Source organism: Cordyceps javanica, chromosome 4 (genome assembly GCF_051103115.1).
Source record: "Cordyceps javanica chromosome 4, complete sequence".
Classification (NCBI taxonomy): Eukaryota; Fungi; Ascomycota; class Sordariomycetes; order Hypocreales; family Cordycipitaceae; genus Cordyceps; species Cordyceps javanica.
This window is the reverse complement of record NC_139298.1, coordinates 1,563,760-1,581,338: the sequence shown is the minus strand read 5'-3', so window position 1 is coordinate 1,581,338 and position 17,579 is coordinate 1,563,760. Positions and strand designations below refer to the sequence as shown.

General features: G+C 54.2%; 6 protein-coding genes across 6 annotated transcripts; all 6 read left to right on the top strand.

The window, feature by feature from the left end:
* Positions 1-2,507: 2,507 nt before the first annotated feature.
* V2A60_006362 (orotidine 5'-phosphate decarboxylase) lies at positions 2,508-3,608 on the top strand (the record flags this gene model as incomplete). Its single annotated transcript, XM_083257656.1, has 1 exon — positions 2,508-3,608. One exon carries the CDS (start codon positions 2,508-2,510, stop codon positions 3,606-3,608), a length of 1,101 nt encoding a protein of 366 aa, XP_083113782.1.
* Positions 3,609-4,551: 943 nt separating this feature from the next.
* V2A60_006361 (Zn(II)2Cys6 transcription factor) lies at positions 4,552-7,186 on the top strand (the record flags this gene model as incomplete). The annotated part of the gene is made up of 4 exons (XM_083257655.1): positions 4,552-4,653; positions 4,771-5,589; positions 5,714-5,871; positions 5,938-7,186. 4 exons carry the CDS (start codon positions 4,552-4,554, stop codon positions 7,184-7,186), a joined length of 2,328 nt encoding a protein of 775 aa, XP_083113781.1.
* Positions 7,187-9,287: 2,101 nt separating this feature from the next.
* Positions 9,288-11,563, top strand: V2A60_006360 (uncharacterized protein; the record flags this gene model as incomplete). Its single annotated transcript, XM_083257654.1, has 5 exons — positions 9,288-9,401; positions 9,551-9,739; positions 10,099-10,372; positions 10,530-11,338; positions 11,456-11,563. 5 exons carry the CDS (start codon positions 9,288-9,290, stop codon positions 11,561-11,563), a joined length of 1,494 nt encoding a protein of 497 aa, XP_083113780.1.
* Positions 11,564-12,407: 844 nt separating this feature from the next.
* On the top strand, positions 12,408-13,541 carry V2A60_006359 (Homocysteine S-methyltransferase; the record flags this gene model as incomplete). The annotated part of the gene is made up of 1 exon (XM_083257653.1): positions 12,408-13,541. The coding sequence occupies one exon, from the start codon at positions 12,408-12,410 to the stop codon at positions 13,539-13,541; it is 1,134 nt and encodes a 377-aa protein (XP_083113779.1).
* Positions 13,542-13,898: 357 nt separating this feature from the next.
* V2A60_006358 (uncharacterized protein) lies at positions 13,899-14,852 on the top strand (the record flags this gene model as incomplete). The annotated part of the gene is made up of 4 exons (XM_083257652.1): positions 13,899-14,081; positions 14,175-14,333; positions 14,395-14,765; positions 14,816-14,852. 4 exons carry the CDS (start codon positions 13,899-13,901, stop codon positions 14,850-14,852), a joined length of 750 nt encoding a protein of 249 aa, XP_083113778.1.
* Positions 14,853-16,338: 1,486 nt separating this feature from the next.
* On the top strand, positions 16,339-17,135 carry V2A60_006357 (negative cofactor 2 transcription regulator complex subunit NCB2; the record flags this gene model as incomplete). Its single annotated transcript, XM_083257651.1, has 4 exons — positions 16,339-16,360; positions 16,495-16,521; positions 16,656-16,915; positions 17,028-17,135. The coding sequence occupies 4 exons, from the start codon at positions 16,339-16,341 to the stop codon at positions 17,133-17,135; spliced, it is 417 nt and encodes a 138-aa protein (XP_083113777.1).
* Between the last annotated feature and the right edge of the window lie 444 nt (positions 17,136-17,579).

The following is a 17,579-nucleotide window of genomic DNA, read 5'->3' as shown; positions in this document are numbered from 1 at the left end:
GAGATCTGCAGCATGATGCAGCACTGGACGACTGCCAGCTGCCAGGTACAGAGGGACGACGAGCGAACAGGCCAAGGTGTGTTTGGGGGGTGTTTGGGGGGCGGGGTTAGGTGTCGCGAGGTATACAGTGGGGTGTACATGCCCTACTACGGTAGTGGTTACCTGGCACTGGGTACCTACCTACCCAATTACCTACATGTCAGGTAAGTAAGTAGTTAGTAACTTGGGTAAGTAAGTTAGATAGGTAGGCTGGTAAATAGGTGGTTTTTTTTTATATTACCAGTACCACGTATCCTATCAATCTACCCTGCCAAGGTAACGGTCTAATCCTTTTCTTTTTCCCCTTCTTTTTCACTAGCTGTGCCTCTACTACGTTTTATCCTACCTACCCTGCCCGTCTGCCTGTCTGGTTGCTTGTCTGATTGTCTGCTTGATTGCTTGCTTGATAAGTAAGAGGTAGGTACTTGGTTCAATACGACGTACCTACCTCCCTGCCTCCCTTGCCAGACGCTGTCAACTGAGGCTGCAGCATGTGGCTGCAGCAAGGTGGGGTCGTCCGCAGCGGAGCTTTGCTGCAAGCTAACAAGCAACAAGCTACCAGTAACAAGCACAACGAGGTGCAAGGTGCAAGGTGCAAGGTGACAGACTCGCAGGACGGACAGGTTTGACAGGCGGCATCATAGAGAGAGCTAGTCCAGCTGGACAAGCATGCTTGCATGCTTGAGCATGCAAGCGTACCAACTAGTCAGGCAGGTATGGGTATCTGATGGATATCCTGGCCGACTCAACTCGAGCTATCGGATGTTTGCCGGCTTGGGCCGTGGGGAACTGTCATGGTTTTGCAATCCGTACTCTGAACTTTGTGAGTTTTTTTTTCTCCTTTTCCTTTCCTTTCTTTTTTTTTTTTAGTTTTTTAGGGGGGGGGGGGGGGTTTGGCCCTCTTGTCGCCTCGCTGGCCTGATAAGCATCTGGTACCTATAGCTGTCAAACAAACCCATACTTTCAAGTCACTCGGTACGGTGAATAATGGCCATAAAAGTGGCGCAGGAGCGGCAGTATATACCATGATACCTAATTAATTGACTTTTACCCCCCTTCCCTGGACCATTTGCCCGCCAACCCGCCACCTCCCCCAATTCCATCTCTTTTTTTTATTGCGTTTTTTTTTATTTCTTTATTTCCTTTTTTTTCATTGTTGGCATGTTCCTCTTTTGTTCCCCATGTAAATTAATTTAGCCACCTCAACAAGTAGAAGAAAAATATAGAGCGCGAGAGAAGGGGGAGGGAGCGAGAGACGTAGAAAGACACAGAGAGAGATGAAATTAAACAAAATAATAGACTTGTCTGCCTCCAACGCCGCCTGCAGTTGACCGATCCCATCTCGAAACCGTCCTCATCCGTGCATCACGCTTGCTGTCTGTTGCCCAAACTACAGAAAAGACCTACCCATTTACGTGGCTAGTCATGTAATTCGTACTATCAACACTTCCTCTTCGTCTCAACACTACCACCATCATCGCCGCCGCCGCCGCCGCCGCCGCCACCATCAGCCCATCATTGTATCAATCATTACTCTATCCTCTTACCATACAATCAACCCATTGAACAGTTTCATCGCCCCAACCATATATACCACGGAGCTCGGTCCAGCCACTGCCCACTGCTTCATCCTTCACACCGGCCTCTCTGTACTTTTCTCTATTCATGCTTGTTACAACCATTGACCACCATCGACACACCGTCGACACACTACCCCCGTCCCCCTTCTCCCTCCAAGGCCTCATCCCTCGTCCACTTTTTGTGCGCTCCTCGTACCATCTTAATTAGCCGCCTTGCTTTTCACGGCCGGGAAAAGGGCCGCCTCGGTGGAGGAGAGAGGATCTGGCACACTCGTCACACCCTCACTTGCCTACGTTTCCTTTCTTTTTTTTATTTCTTTTTTTTTTTCCTTCTTTTCTTTTAGTCTTTTATTTTCGTTCCCGCTCTGGTTCCTGCGATACCCCAACCTGGGACTGTCATGCCGGTCCCCTAGACTGACCCCGGCTTGCCTCTTGACCGTCCCCAGTTCTCTCCTCTCAGTTATATCTAGGCCCACTCTCTTAGACCAACAAAGGCGTCGAAAAAAAAAACCGCCCGCTCTCGTCTTGCCCAAAACTCTATCCTTTGAAGCTCTCTTCCTACCTCCAGCTTATCCTCACCACCTCTCTGCTCTATTCTTGACGCCCTCCCTCTTATCTTGGCTGCGCTTCGCTCTTGGGCCCGACTCTCTCAGCCCTCAACGGTCATCCCGTTCTACGTCGTCCGTCGTTCATCGTCCATCCCGCGCCGCTCACAGCCTCCGCTCCACTGCCGCTCTCAGTCGAAATCTCACCTCAGCACCTTGTTCTGTTCATTCTGCTCTTCTCCCCGCTGTGCTTTGCGACTGAGGCGCGGGATAGCTTCATCTATCGAATTCTTTACTCCATCTCAAACTCAGAAATCGTCAACCCCAGAAAGCTACTGCAACCATGGTGGCTCACCCGACTCTCAAGGCGACTTTTGCCTCGAGGGCTGCCACAGCCACCCATCCTCTCAACGCCTACCTCTTCAAGCTCATGGATCTCAAGGCTTCAAACCTTTGCCTGAGTGCCGATGTCGCCACCGCCCGCGAGCTTCTCTACTTTGCTGACAGGATCGGCCCTGCCATTGTCGTCCTCAAGACCCATCATGACATGGTCTCGGGGTGGGACTTTCACCCTGAGCACGGCACTGGCGCCAAGCTCGCCGCTCTGGCACGCCGCCATGGCTTCCTCATCTTTGAGGATCGCAAGTTTGGAGACATTGGCAATACCGTCGAGCTGCAGTACACCAGCGGCTCTGCCCGCATCATTGACTGGGCTCACATTGTCAACGTCAACATGGTTCCTGGCAAGGCCTCCGTCACCTCGCTGGCCAACGCTGCCTCCAGATGGCTCGAGCGTTACCCTTGCGAGGTACGAACGTCCGTCACCGTCGGTACCCCGACCGCCGATCAGTTTGCGCAGGACGAGGAGGAACAGAATGCCGCCCCAGACACCCAAGACCTGCCCCCCACGTCTCGACGAGAAGATGGCCGCAAGGGAAGCATCGTTTCTGTCACCACTGTCACACAAAAATACGAGTCTGCTCTGTCACCCCGCATGAGCAAGTCCATAAGCGAAAACGACGAGATTCTGTTTCCGGGCATCGAGGAGGCTCCCCTGGAACGTGGTCTGCTCATCCTCGCGCAAATGTCCAGCCAAGGCAACTTCATGAACAAGGAGTACACGGCTGCCTGCGTCGAGGCTGCCCGCGAGCACAAGGACTTTGTCATGGGCTTTGTCTCGCAAGAGTCTCTCAACACCAAGGACGATGACATTTTTGTGCACATGACTCCGGGCTGCCAATTGCCACCCCAGGGTGAGGCCAACGGCACTGTCAAGGGCGACGGCAAAGGCCAACAGTACAACACGCCGGCTGACATTATTGGCGTCGCCGGCTCCGATATTGCCATTGTCGGCCGCGGTATCCTCAAGGCAAATGATCCTTATGAGGAGGCTGAGCGATACAGATCGGCTGCGTGGAAAGCATACACGGAGAGATTGCGATGATTGCATCAACGCGTCTTTCCCCCCTCTTTTTTTACCTTGTTTTGCATATACTTGGCTTGCTTCGACTATTCGGATTTTTTTTGGGCTACTACCAGTTTGTCTTGCCTTTTGCATTAACGATGTCGTATGAGTGAGCTTGCCGTGAAGGGACTTTTTTATCTATTTGTTTTCTCCTTTTTGTGTGTGGGTGTGTGTGTGTTTTTATTAACCTGCTTGTTCTACTTGATACTCTCTCCTCACACCAAGATGGAAAAAGAAAAAAAGTTATTACCAAGGCATGGAGCATCGGAAAGGGAAAAGCATCATGATACGCTCTTGACAGATGAGATGAAACGAAATTGAAAGAGGACAAGATTTTCTCGAACCGATACACTCCCACTTCATTTTCGCACTGCACTTGAGTAGCAGGTCACTACACATCATTAGCTTCGCTGTATATTCGGCAGAACCGTTTTGGTCCTCTGAGAGTTTAAACAAGTCTTGTTGCGTGACGCAGGTCAAGCGGCAGTTGTTCCGCCCCACCCAATCCGCGGACTTAACGGCTGTAGACAACACCAGATCCAACCTTTTTGAGATTCTTCAGGCAAGTGGTTTGGCCGCCCGCCGCAGCAATTTTCAGGTCATTATTAATACAGGAGACGTGGTTTTCCTTCTCCCTGCATTCCTCGCTCTAGCATCTTCTTCTCTTTCCTTGCCAGCGACGCCGAGGTTGACAACTGTTTCGCATCGCATTCGCCATCAAAGTGTTCGCTGCCACCCACGACATAGTCGCCGCTACCCGTGCTGCTCCCTCGGCCGTCCTCCCTGCGAATCGTTTTCTGCCTTGCAGTCACCGCTTTGTCGCGCGTATTGAGATATTTTAGCTCCCTCAATTCATATTTCTCTATATTGTAGCAGATTGGCTTAGCGGCCTCTCACAACATCACCCACCAGGTCCCCCACCATGGCCGACATGATTGGGATCATGGTCGAGTCGCGCCCACCAGCGAGAAAGAGGAGAAGGGTTGTCATATCTTGCTTCGAATGCCACCGGCGCAAGCAAAAGGTACAAAGCAACGACACTTGCAACAGAAAGTCGATTTTTCCATTTTTTTTTCTTTTTTTGTTATCTCCAGAGAATGACTTTTGCTAATTCTCCCCCGCTTCCTCGCCGTCATTCCAGTGCGACAGAGAACTACCGTGCGGAAACTGCGTCGCCCGAAATCGAGAAGCGAGTTGCGCCTATGAGGCTGGCGCTCCGACGTCCAAGAGCCTCAAAGAAACGACCGCGCCGGCGTCTACCACCACCAACACCACCTTATCCTTCGCCTCGGTGCCGACAGGGAGCCCTCCTCGCGGGTATGCGGGCGGCGGCCGCAGTGGCGACCCGACGCTGTCGTCCATGGCCGCGGCGCTGGGCTACTCGCAGACGCGGCCGTCGACGCTGAGCCTCCTCCGCACCATCGAGACGGCCGACCGGCAACCCGACAATGGCGGCGGCGGCGGCAACTCACGGCACCGAGACGGCAACCAAAACGAGCTGGGTCCGATCCGCGAAAAGTACAAGGGCCTGGTGCGGCAGCTGCCGGCCAAGACGTACATTGACCGCCTGGTGGGCATGTACTTTGAGGACCTGCACCACCAGTACAACTTCATCGACCGCGACATCTTCTTCGAGCAGCTCGCAGCCTGGAACCGGCTGCCCTTTGCGCTGCTCTCGACGCCCGAGGACCTGCCACCACCCATGCGCTTCTTCCCCGCGCTTCTGTTCCAGATCCTCGCCACGGCGCTGCTGCTGCTGCCCCCGGGCACGCCGGACCCCGTCTTCGACCCCCTCAAGTACGCTGGCGGCATGACGTTTGAGAACCTGGCCACAGACTACAGCGACTCGGGGGCAGCCATTGTCAACCTCTTTGGCAAGAGCGCGCTGGACGAGGTGACTGTGCAGGCGCAGTTTATACGGGCGCTGTTTCAGAAATACACGGCTCACGTAATTGAATGTGTACGTTGCAGTCGCTCTTTATCTGTTAATTTTCATTCTTCTTTTTTCGTTTTTTGCTTCTACTCGCTGTTTGACAGAGTCTTGCGTCTTTATTGGCAAATTATGACTGACGTTTGCATTACAGTGGCATGGAATTGCGGCCGCCATTCGGGATGCGCAAGAATTGGGCATGCACCGCGATTCTCTGGATCCGAAACCCCAAGATTCGAGCGTCGAAAGTATACTGAAAAATCAGTGGCGCATATTACATAGAAGGAAAATGTACATGATGCTGGTGACATGGTACGTTGCCGATCTGGTCCTTCGACCGTCCCCCTTCAGCTGAGCCATTGGCTTACTCCGTAACAGGGATATCAATATGGCAGTCTTCTTGGGCCGTCCGGGCAGCGTCGTGTGGGCGCACGGGCTTCCCTCGCTGCCGGTCGACGCACCGACGCCGGTCGACTGCTCCAAAACGCCGATTGAGTCGCGCGACGAGGCGTCGGACCCGCCGACGCTCATCACACGGCAGCTGCTCCTGTTCAAGATTGGCGACACGCTGCGATACGTGCTCGACCTGGAGCCCGACGGGTCGCACCCCAAAGACTTCTCCAAGGTGGACCACGTGCAACAGCTGATGGACACGCTGCGCGACGACGTGCCGGCCGCGTTCCGGCTGGAGAACCCGGACCGGCGGTGGGACGACCACCCGGCGTGCGCGCGATGGATTCGGCCGACGCGGCTGTACCTGCAGCAGCTGCACTACTTTGCCATCATGGCGCTGCACCGGCCGTACATCTTCCACCGGCGGGCGAGCCGGACGGCGGCACTGCGGGCCGCCGTCAACATGCTCGGGGTCCAGCGCCGGACGTTTGACGGCCTGCCGCTGATCCAGTGGCGCGGGTTCCATCTCTTCTTTGGAAGCTTTGACGCCGTCGTCGTCATCGCGTCCATCTTCATCCTGTTCCCGCACGAGAGCCCCGAGCTGCGCGACCGCGCGGCGCGGCGCTTCCACTGGACCATTGCCAAGTTCGAGGCTATCCGGGAGCACAACGCCGTGGCGCGCGCCGCGCAGGGCGTGCTCAACGCAATCCGGGCGCGCTTCATCAAGGCCGTCGGCGGCGGCGGCGTCGGCGGCGGGACGCCCGCGCCGAGCCCCCCCTACGCGGAGGACAGCGACGACGCGGACCCGACGGCGGCGACGACGACGCCAGAGGGGGTGGAGAATGGCGCCCGGGCAGCAGGTCTGGCTACGGGTAGCGGCGGCGGCGGCGGCGGCGGCAGCGGCAGTGCCTCGACCAACGGCTTGTCTCTAGGCATCACCCCGAGCGACGACGGGGCCAGCCTACCGGAGCCGTGGGGGCCGGGCGCGTGGTCGCTGCCGGAAGACAGCCTGTCCTCGCTGGCGCCCATCTACGCAACGTCGGATCTCCTCTTCAACGACCTGGTGGCCAAGAACGGCGAGACGGAGCTGGCCGGCTGCGCGGCGGACCAGTTTGGCGCGCCGCCGATGGCGGGCGACGGGTTCGGCCTGTCGTGCCAGTTTGACGGAGACTTTGCAGCGGATAACACGTTTTGGCAGTTTATGAATCAGTTCAACCCCGAGTTTACGAGTTGACGTTGAAGAAGGGGGGCGGCTGGCGCCAGTGACTATTGTGTTTGTAGTAAATGGATAAGTAGGTAGGCACGGGGCGTTGTTTGTAGACGACAAGAATTTGGCTGCGGGCAGTTGAATGGCGTACGCAGCGAAATATTGATACCAGAAATATAGAAGACATCTACAATGTAACTTGCGATTTACTACAAGGACGCGTAAAAGGGGAACGCGGCACAACGGATGAAGGAACTGGCTGTGGAATGAGCTGAATGGCATAGATCGAGCCATGCAATGCTGCGCTGCTGCACAACCCTCGCACAGATGATGCTAATACAAAATATAAAGGCAGTTTAATTAGTAACGGGGTAAGACACGGCACAACATCTGGGCGCACAAAGCGGCAGTTCCTAATAAACAACGGGGGAAGAAAAAGAATTCTGAAAAAAAAAAACGGTTTCGAGCATTGCGTACGCTATCCAAGATGGTGAAAGAATTCTCAGGCTGCAATTAACCGCCCAGGTATCAGAATTCGTTTCTCTCAAAGTAGTTTTGGCCGTCAGGAGAAAACCTGTCGGCACTTTTCAGCATGCGCTTTCCTTTTTCTTTTTTCTTTTTCCTTGCACATTTGTACCATGGCTATCCGTCCATGAAGAGGACAGAAGAGGGGGAGTGTTGCATATGACAATGTGCAATGTGGCATGTCGCATTGGGGGAGGGCGATATCTCTAACCGCCTGATCAAGGAAGGCATCACTTCAGATTACAGATTACGTACCTAGGTATGTACTAGAGTCAGCGTCAATATATGGAGGATGGGCTGATTGGCAAACCGGCAGGGAAAAGTGAAACAGATGAGCTTCTAGACGGAACGCCACAAAAGCTCTACCAGTACAAAGTATACCAATACAGAGCAGATTTTCCCAGCAATGCACACAAGTACCAAGTGCATACGATGATAGGTAGGCGGCCTGGATGAAACTGCCTCTCGCCGTCATTCATTGTCTGGCCGTCCATGAAGAATGAAAGATCAGCTTATTAGCGCCGAACGTAATCGTAACTCATCAGTCAGGGGGGGGCCTCCATGATGAGTGCCCTGATGGACCGAACCAATCAAAAGCGAGGCAATGATCAGTGTTGCCACTTGCTAGATATTTTTTATTCATTTTATTTATTTTATCTTATTTTTATTCTCTTTGGTCTATTTTCATTTCTGATTTTCCTCCTTTTTAATTAGGCAGATGCATTCGAGATTATGCCACCGGCCCGGGGAATTTCGAATTCATCATCCGCCTAGGTCAGTGACGAATTGCCCACGTAGAGGTACGCACAGCAGACACCTGCTTACTGAGTAAGGTACTCAGAGTTCGAACCACTTGTAGGCATCAAGCTACTCCCGTATCAGTACAGGACCATTCGAGGCATGAAAGAAAAAAAAATATTTACTGGGGCACACACTCTCTTGAGAGGACCGGGGCCAATTCTTTTTGCCTTTTTGGCTTCGCTTTTCTGGGGCGGAACAACGCGGCGCGGGCACGCGCTAGTTAATGTCGATTCGTCTTGACGAACAGAAGATTCAAAAAAAAAAACGGGCAAAGAAAAAATCACCAGGCCACAACCACAACCCCAAACACCACCACCACCACCACCCATTGAGTCCTCGTGATTCATAATTACAACCGATCCTCCCAACCCGGCGCTTAACGCATAAACCTGCACACCACTGCACCCTGCAGCTTTGTGCGCTGGCTGTTTCTGCCGGGCTAATTGACCTCGCTACTCTCACCTGCGGCTCACCTCTCGCCTTGCTTCCTCTCTGTTCTCTCCCTGCCTTTCCCTCTTTTTTTCTTTTTCCTTCTCTCTGCCAGCTTACTTGCCCCGTCGGGTTGAAGAATATCCAAAGAAGAGAAATAAACTACAACATTCTAAACATCGTCGCAAAATTCTTTCCCGCCACTGCGATTTCTTTTTCCGATTCGATATACATATATATATATTATCCCGAGCACGCGCACAAGGCGCCGACGAATCACTCCTCCATACGAATTCTTATATATAGCAATATTTCAAATATACGGCCGAAAGCGCACACACACACACACATACACACGCACCCGGAAAGCAACATGTCGAAAGCGTTGCCGTCCAAATCGGCCCCGAGCCAGGACAATATCATGGGTTTTGTCCACCGCTATAATGATTTGATGCACGTCCGTGACTCTACAGATAAGCTTATTGAGGTATGCGACGCCCAGAGTACCAAGAGCAGCCGAGCCGGCGCAGCGAAGCAAGGAGACAGAGGCACACACACACACAGAATCTTGCGAGCTAGCAGAAAACAGTACAGCTGACCTGACCCCCTTCTTCTCCTTCTTCTCCTTCTTTCTAGGATATTCTATTATACTGCCAAGGTCTCGAGCGCGCCCTGCACCAGGAAACGGGCCGCCTAGAAGGCGAGCTGCGCAACTGCCGGCTCGACCTCGAAGACGCAAACGCCTCTCGCCGCGAGCTCCAGCAGAAGCTATCACATAGCGAATCCGAAATCAACTCTCTATATAAGGAAAATGATACATACAAGGTGGGTAGCGGTAGTGGCTGTGGATCGTGATGGCACCTGGTTGTTGCGCAAAACCCGCTTGGGCAGCGATGCCGTGGCATCCTTTTTGTGCGACGCACCCAATGAGGCGAAGGGGGGACGATCAGCATCACCCCTGTATTTGTGAGAAAGAGGCATTCGGCTCTAACAAGCATTCTTTTTTGGCGCAGACTCGAAATCCATATATTGTCGTCTTGATTGACGGAGACGGTCTTTTGGTGAGCTTTCCCCCATCTCTGCTACCTAGTCACACCACACATGTTGGAAATGGGCCCCCCCCCCCCCCCCCCTGCCGCAAAAAAAGATGAAAAGATGAAAATAAAGGCTAACACCATCCTCAGTTCCAAGATGCCTGGATTCGACAGGGTATAGAAGGCGGCAAAAAGGCTGCCAATGCACTCCGTAGCTCCATCGCCAGGCAGTGGACCGACAAGAGCCGAGATACGCAGATTGTCGCCAAGGTGGTCGCCAACTGGGCCGGTCTCGCCCGCACCCTCGGCAGCCATGATTTCCGCGACTTTGCCGTGGGCTTCACCCAGGCCAACGCCGCCTTTGACTTTGTCGACGTTGGTGGCAGCGGCAAGGAGCGTCGCGCCGCCGATCCCAAGATCCGCGGTTAGTCTCCCTACCTACACTCTTCCTCCTCCTCCTCCTCCTCCTCCTCCTCCTCCTCCTCCTCCTCCTCCTCCTCCTCCTTCTCTTTCACATGTTTCCCGTCGGCCGCACCACATTGCCCAAACGGGAGTGTTGGCTAACACAAACGGGATAATAGACAACACTCGTTGGCACCTGCAAAATCACAACTGCCAGCAGATCCTCCTCGGCGTCGCCCACGACGGCGGCTATGCCACCTTCCTCGAGGACCTGTTCCGCGCCGACCGCACTGCCCGCGACCGCGTCAGCGTGATCGACGGGGGCAGCACTCCCTTGGCCGCTGATCTCAAGGCCATCGGCGTCAACACGACCCGTCTCGACAAGGACCTCTTTCGCGCCGCCGACAGGCTCGTCGAGCGCACTTCAGCCTACGCCGCCACCACCATCGGCCGCACTTCGAGTCCCGCCGGTAGCGTCGCCTCGAGTGGTGGCTGTGGTGGTGCCAACTCGTCGACGTTTTCGTACGCCAATGCTATTACCAACGGCACGCCTCCGCCGACGATGAGCATCCCGCTCGCGCCCAACAACAGTAAGCCCAGTCCACGCTCCAAGACGAGCCCCAACGGCTCGTTGCCCTCCATATCTCCGTCCGCTTCCTCGCCCGGCGGCAGCGGCAGCGTCGTCTCAGCCCAGTTCCAAAAGATTCCGCCTCAGCAGCCCGATTGGAATCCGGGCCCGCGCGGCCTCGACGAACCCATCATTGTCAACGTTGCCGTCATGGACGCCGTCAAGAAGCGCAAGGACACGGACAAGTTGTGCAACAACCACTTCCTGCGCGGCCCTTGTGCCAAGGGCGACGGCTGCAACTTTGTGCACGATTACAAGCCCAACTCGGAGGAGATTAATGCCATTGCCGTCCTGGCCCGCCAGAACCCGTGCACGCACGGCCAAGATTGCGAGAACTGGGAATGCATATACGGACACCACGTACGTTTGAGCTCTGTTGCGCCCCCCCCCAACCCCCCCCCAACCCCATTTTATCCCAGCAGCGCAAGCGGCTTTCTGCTCTTCAACCCAGAACAGCATCACTAACACGTTACTTAGTGCCCAAGCATTAGAGATGGCGTTTGCACCCATCCCTATTGTAAATTTGACGAGAGCCAGCATCCACCCGGAACGAAATTCACCTCGGCCAAGTCGTCGAGCCGATAAATTCACCATAAAGTACGCCTTCTTTTGCATGCAACTCGGCCAACGAGTTTTTTCCTGCCCAAGAGAGAATAACATGTTGCTGCAACCAAATTAAGAAATTTGTATCAGTTTTTTTGTCCTTTTTCTTTCCTTGTTCTTCTTTTTCTTCTGTACAAGCTTTGCTCAGGAAGGAAGAAACGATCATGAGGAAACGTCTGCTCTAGCTTATTTGGCTTTTTCTACTTTTCATGTTTGTTTTTTTTTTGCAAGTGGTCTTTTTTTCTTCTCACCAAAGAAAAGGACACTCTTGTACTACTTTCTTCACTTCATCCTCTCTAATCTTGTATTACTCGCTGTTTTCAGATGTCAAGGATGGTCAGGATGCCAGTTCTGTTGCTGGTCTATTAGGAGGACTCGCTTTTTTTCTTTTTGCACCAGCCTAGCTTTGGCTTTCGCATAGCTCTTTTTGATTGTACTAGTATAGAAAACACAGTGTAGGAATTCAGCTTTAGCTCTATTGGACAATCACGTTTGCTGTCAACTTTATTTTTTTTCTACATGTGCCACATGTACCTTTCTTTTTTTTTTTTTTTTTTTTCCTTGGTCTGGCTCTAGGATGAGTGAAAAGCCCGTAACGGGGGTGGTCTGGTCGCGCCGCGCGCCTTGGAACCCCCTCCGTCAACATGCAGATTCGGACCTGTAGGGCGCAGGCCCGTCGCACCTCTCTCCTCTTCAACGGGGGCGGGGGTTTAAAACCTGGCTTACACCAGCTCCGTCTCGTTCATCCTTTCAAATGAAAAATAAAAAAAAATAAAAAATAAAAAGACAAGGGCAAAGGCAAAGGCAAATGGAACCCCCTTCTCCAATGAATTGTCCAATCCTCATCCTAGACGGCGGACTCGGCACGTCGCTCGAGCAAAAATACGGCTGCACCTTTGACCACACCACGCCGCTGTGGTCCTCGGACCTGCTCGTCTCCGACCCGGCGCGGCTCCGGCGCTGCCAGGCCGACTTTGGTCGCGTCCCCGTCGACGTGCTCCTGACGGCGACGTACCAGGTCTCGGTCGCCGGCTTTGCCAAGACCCGGGATCCAGAAGTAACAGCAACAGCAACAGCAGCATCAGGCGAGGGCGGCGACGAGGGCATTCCCCGGGCGCGCATCCCGCACTACATCGACGCCGCGGTGCGCATCGCGCGCGAGGCGGCGCCGCGCCCGGCCACGCGCCTCGCGCTCAGCGTCGGCCCGTACGGCGCGTGCATGGTGCCGAGCCAGGAGTACAGCGGCGCGTACGACGAGGGCGGCGCGTCCGAGGAGGCGCTGTTTGCGTGGCACCGTGACCGCCTGCGGCTCTTTGCCGCGGTCGGGGACCTGCCGGCGCGGGTGAGCTTCGTGGCGCTGGAGACGGTGCCGCGCGTCGACGAGCTGGTCGCCATGCGCCGCGCGCTGGCCGACGTCGGGCTGTCTGCTACTGCTGCTGCTACTACTGGTTCTGCTGATGCTGGTGCTGGTGCTGCGCCGCCAGCGCCGCCGCTCCCGTTTTGGGCATCGTGCCTGTATCCCGGCGACGACGGGCGGCTCCCGGACGGGAGCCCCGTCGAGGCGGCGCTGCGCGCGATGCTGGACCCGGCGCCGGCGCCGCCGGCCTGGGGCGTGGGCATCAACTGCACCAAGGTGCACAGGCTGGACGGGCTGCTGCGCCGGTACGAGGCCGCCGTGGCGTCGCTGCTGCGGCAGGGCGTGGCCCGGGCGTGGCCCGCCCTCGTGCTCTACCCGGACGGCACCAACGGGGAGGTGTACAACACGACGACGCAGACGTGGGAGCGGCCGCCGCCCGGTGACGCGGACCAGGGCGGCGCGGACGGCCGGTCCTGGGCGCAGCAGCTCGCGGAGGTGGTGCGGGCCACGAGGAGCCGCGGCCGCTGGACGCACATCGTCGTCGGCGGGTGCTGCATGGCGGGCGCCGAGGACATTGCGGCTCTGCGGGCGGAGCTGTTGTAGCCACCAAGTTTACATTTCTACCAACGGCCGCGGGGAGGAAAGGAGGGGAAGTGTCCAGAATATGACGGTACGAAGAAAGAACAGAAAAAAACAGTTTTCATTGTTAGTCTCTAGAGCAGCAACTACGGAGCATATTCACTCTGCCGTGGCAGCGAGAATGAGCTGGGTAGTGGTCGTGTAGCCAGCCAGCCCTTGGCTACTAAGTTAGTGTTGAAATCCAATCAAACCCCACAATTGAGATGCAAACCAAAGGGAAAAAAAATCGGACGAGGCTTTTATTTTATATATTTTTGAACTTGCAACAAAATTCCAGGAGTTCGATTGAGAAGAGCCGGCAGCCAAAACAGCCAAAAAGCAATGTCCAAAGTCTTCATCGTCAGCGGCGCCAGCAAGGGCATCGGCGCCGCCGTCACGCGTCACCTCCTCGGACAGAAGCACAAGGTGGTGCTGACGGCACGCTCGGGAGACCTTCTCGAGCGCGCGCGGGCGGAGCATCCAGGCCAGGTGGAATACGTGGCGGGCGACATGGCGGATCCTACGGTGCGATTTTATTTTCCTTTTCGGCTGGCTAGGCAATCGAGTAAAGGGGACAAGGCCAAGGGTTGCTAGAAACTAATCTCTCGCACGAGTTAGGTTGCCGCGACACTGGCCAAGATCGCCGTTGATAAGTTTGGTCGCATCGACGGCGTCGTGATTAACCACGGCGTCTTGGAGAACACGGCGCTGGGGGACATGAGCGTGGACAACTTCAGAAGCATGTACGAGATCAACGTTGTCAGCTGCTTCGCCATGGTAGGATGAGAAACGCCAGAACTCGTGGACATGGTTGTGTAGAATTGACAAAACATGACAGGCCAAGGCGGCATTGCCCGAGTTGCGCAAGAGCAAAGGCTGCATCGTCTGGGTTTCATCTGGAGCCGCCGTCAAGACGTACCAGGGCTGGGGCGGCTACGGGTCTTCCAAGGCGGCCATCAATTCCTTGTCTAGTCATCTCGCCAGTGAGGAAAGGGATATCACAAGTGTTGCCATCCAACCTGGTCGAGTCGACACCGACATGCAGCAGCTCATTCGGGACACGGGCTCCAACACCATGGACAAAGCCGTCTACGACACCTTTGTGCAAGCCAAGGAAAAGGGAGAGCTTCTCAAGCCGGAGCAGCCTGGCAACGTCATTGCACGATTCGTGGCCTCGCCGTCCAAAGAGCTCAGCGGCAAGTTTACAGGGTAAGGCGAGACGCATCTGCATACGACGAATCAAGGCTAACATGAAGCAGTTGGAACTCACCTGAGCTGGCTGCCTACCAAGAGTAGGGGTCAAGGCTTCGAAGGTAGGGTACGGATAGAATAGAAGACTATTGAAGACAGGTTAGCCTCACATCTAAATCATGTAAATGAATAGACAAATAGATGAAAGGAATTGCAATCAGTCGAAAGATGAAAAGCTCTTATTTTAATCCACAGTGTAATTTCAGTATTAGCATGGAATAAGATTGTTACATCATAGCAAGGGTATCACGGCGGCAATGCAAAATGTAGTCCTTACCATTGTAGCAAGCGAAAATGTAAACCAGAGCGACATTTCGACAGATCTCGATCGGTGATGGTCAAGGAAGCCTAGACAGTATTCTGTTAGCTTCGAGTTGGACTTGCGTTGAAGACGACGCGAGCACGGTAGCCACACAACTACGGTAGTAGTCGTTTCAGCAAAGTGTCATTTGGCTTGACTTGGTCATTCGGCATCGGAAGCTTGTCGGACCTCCTAAGCCTGGGGCGACAACATATCTCATCATAGAAGACCCGGGGGTGATGGCGGACGGAGGGGAAGCTCGCGAGGTGCAAGTACGGAGCTGGAGCTTACCTGATGGGAAAAGAGACGCCAGGAAGAGTACAGCTGGCATCACAGAAAATGATGCGACATCTTTCTTCTCGCAAGACCAATCGAGTTGGTCAAGAAGACGGCGTAGAAAGTGCGGGCGTAGCATTCGTGGTGATGGAAAGAAAGAAAAGAGGTCTGGAAAATTTCGGAGCCAAAATTTCCACGTAAAAAGGTGTAGCGTGGAGCTGGTCCGTGCACGGCAGCATTTTGCAGCAAGAACCCATATTTGGGTGGCAGGGTACTTACCTGCTAATAAGGTACCTGTATGCCCAGTAACTTAGGTACTAATGAGGTGCCAACCAAGCCAAGATAGCTGGGGGGTGGGCCTCTGAGTCTTGACGCGCTGCGAACTTCGAGCCCAGCAAGCAAGGAAATACAATGAGTGATGCCTCAAACAACTGAGCACTGCAGCAATGTGCTCTGAGCAGTGCGGGAAGGGTAAAAAAAAAACAATTAGAAAAAGAGGTGAGCGCCAGCGCCACTCTGATGCCGCACAGCCTGGTCGCCAGGCCTAAAAGACGCGCCCTACCTGCACGCCTCCCCCTAAAAGAAAAGCCCGCCTACCCTGGCCCTCTCTCCCTCCCCCACTCCCCGCCTGTTGGCTGCTCGACACTCTGCCCTCTGCATTCCCAGGCGCGCCGAAAAGGTGCTATAATAACTGACTGCGCTACCCCACCATCCCAAGCAGCCCAAGCCAGCCCCCAAACAGCTCTCTCATCGAACCTCGTTGGCGACGGCTCTCTCTTTATCAGGTGTGCTATCTATTCGCCATTGATTCCTACGCGCGTTGCCATCCGCATCTCGACTTTTCCTCTGATACCGTAATCATCTCCTGGAAACCTGTTTTTCTTTTTCTCTTCCTCTCCCGTTTTCCTTGTTGCGCCCATCGCTCACCCTCCCGCCAACTGCGCGTTTGCAACCATGTCGGACCACGAGTTTGGAGGTGAGAGGCCCTCCCTGGTACATAAACAAGCCACCTGCGCATGCGACTGTTGCCGCGCCACCACGCGCTGTGGCCTTTTTTTACCTCTGCCATTGACGATTTATCTGCATCTGATATATTGACCACTTATCTAGGCAATGATGACCTTTCACTGCCAAAAGGTATGTTTGTAAAGAATGCCCGCGTCGCAAACAAAGCGACAACGCCTGGCCAGACTCTGCGCATCTCTTTGTTGGCCCCTTCGATTCCGTCCCACGCCACCCAGCATGACATGGCAACTAACTTTCGGCCCAAGCTACCGTCCAGAAAATTGTCACAGAAATCTTGCCGCCTGCTGCTGGCGTCGCCTTTGCTAGAGAGAGTCGCGATCTGCTCATTGAATGTTGCGTCGAGTTCATCACCCTAGTCTCATCAGAGGCCAACGAAATTTCCGAAAAGGAAGCCAAAAAAACCATAGCCTGTGATCACATCACAAAGGCTCTTGAGCAGCTTGGCTTCTCTGATTACGTACCAGCTGTTATGGAAGCGGCTGCAGAACACAAAGAAGTACAAAAGGTACGCGACCTCATGCAAGAACCCTATTCCGGAGACAAATCATATACGTCCTCTATTCCTTTTTTTTGTTGCCAGTTTTTCTCTTTAATGCAGCCTGCTGACCTGAAGCCAGGGTCGAGAGAAGAAATCAGACAAATTCGCAAACAGTGGCATGTCCATGGAAGAATTGGCTCGCCTCCAAGAAGAACAATTTGCCCAGGCCAGGCAACGCCACGGCTAATTCATTTGCTGCAATTGATGTCACATTTAGGTTGTGGCTTGAATCATTTGTTTGGCGTTTATAGACGGCTTGAATTTCATCTCTTTGCATTTTCCAACTTGGACTTGTCGCGTTGTGATTGCCGTGCTCACTCAGTGCGCCATTGGACTTGTCAGTCCGCATATCCCGCCTATTTCACCTTGCTACATACCACAGTCTATTAGCAGGGGGGATTGCGATTCTGTATAGCGTAATAGAGCCTACCTAAGACATGGCATATTTTCTCACTGATAAGCACCGTTTTCTCTCAGCTGCTTGCCCGTTCACTCTCCTCTGCGGATTCTTATCGATAAGCCCTGTGAAAATGATGTAACCTGACAGTACCGAAACAGCCTTCACAAGTCTTCTACATACACCAGAACCAAGGGGCCGCCCACAGCATTCTTTCGCTCCTGATTCGTCTCT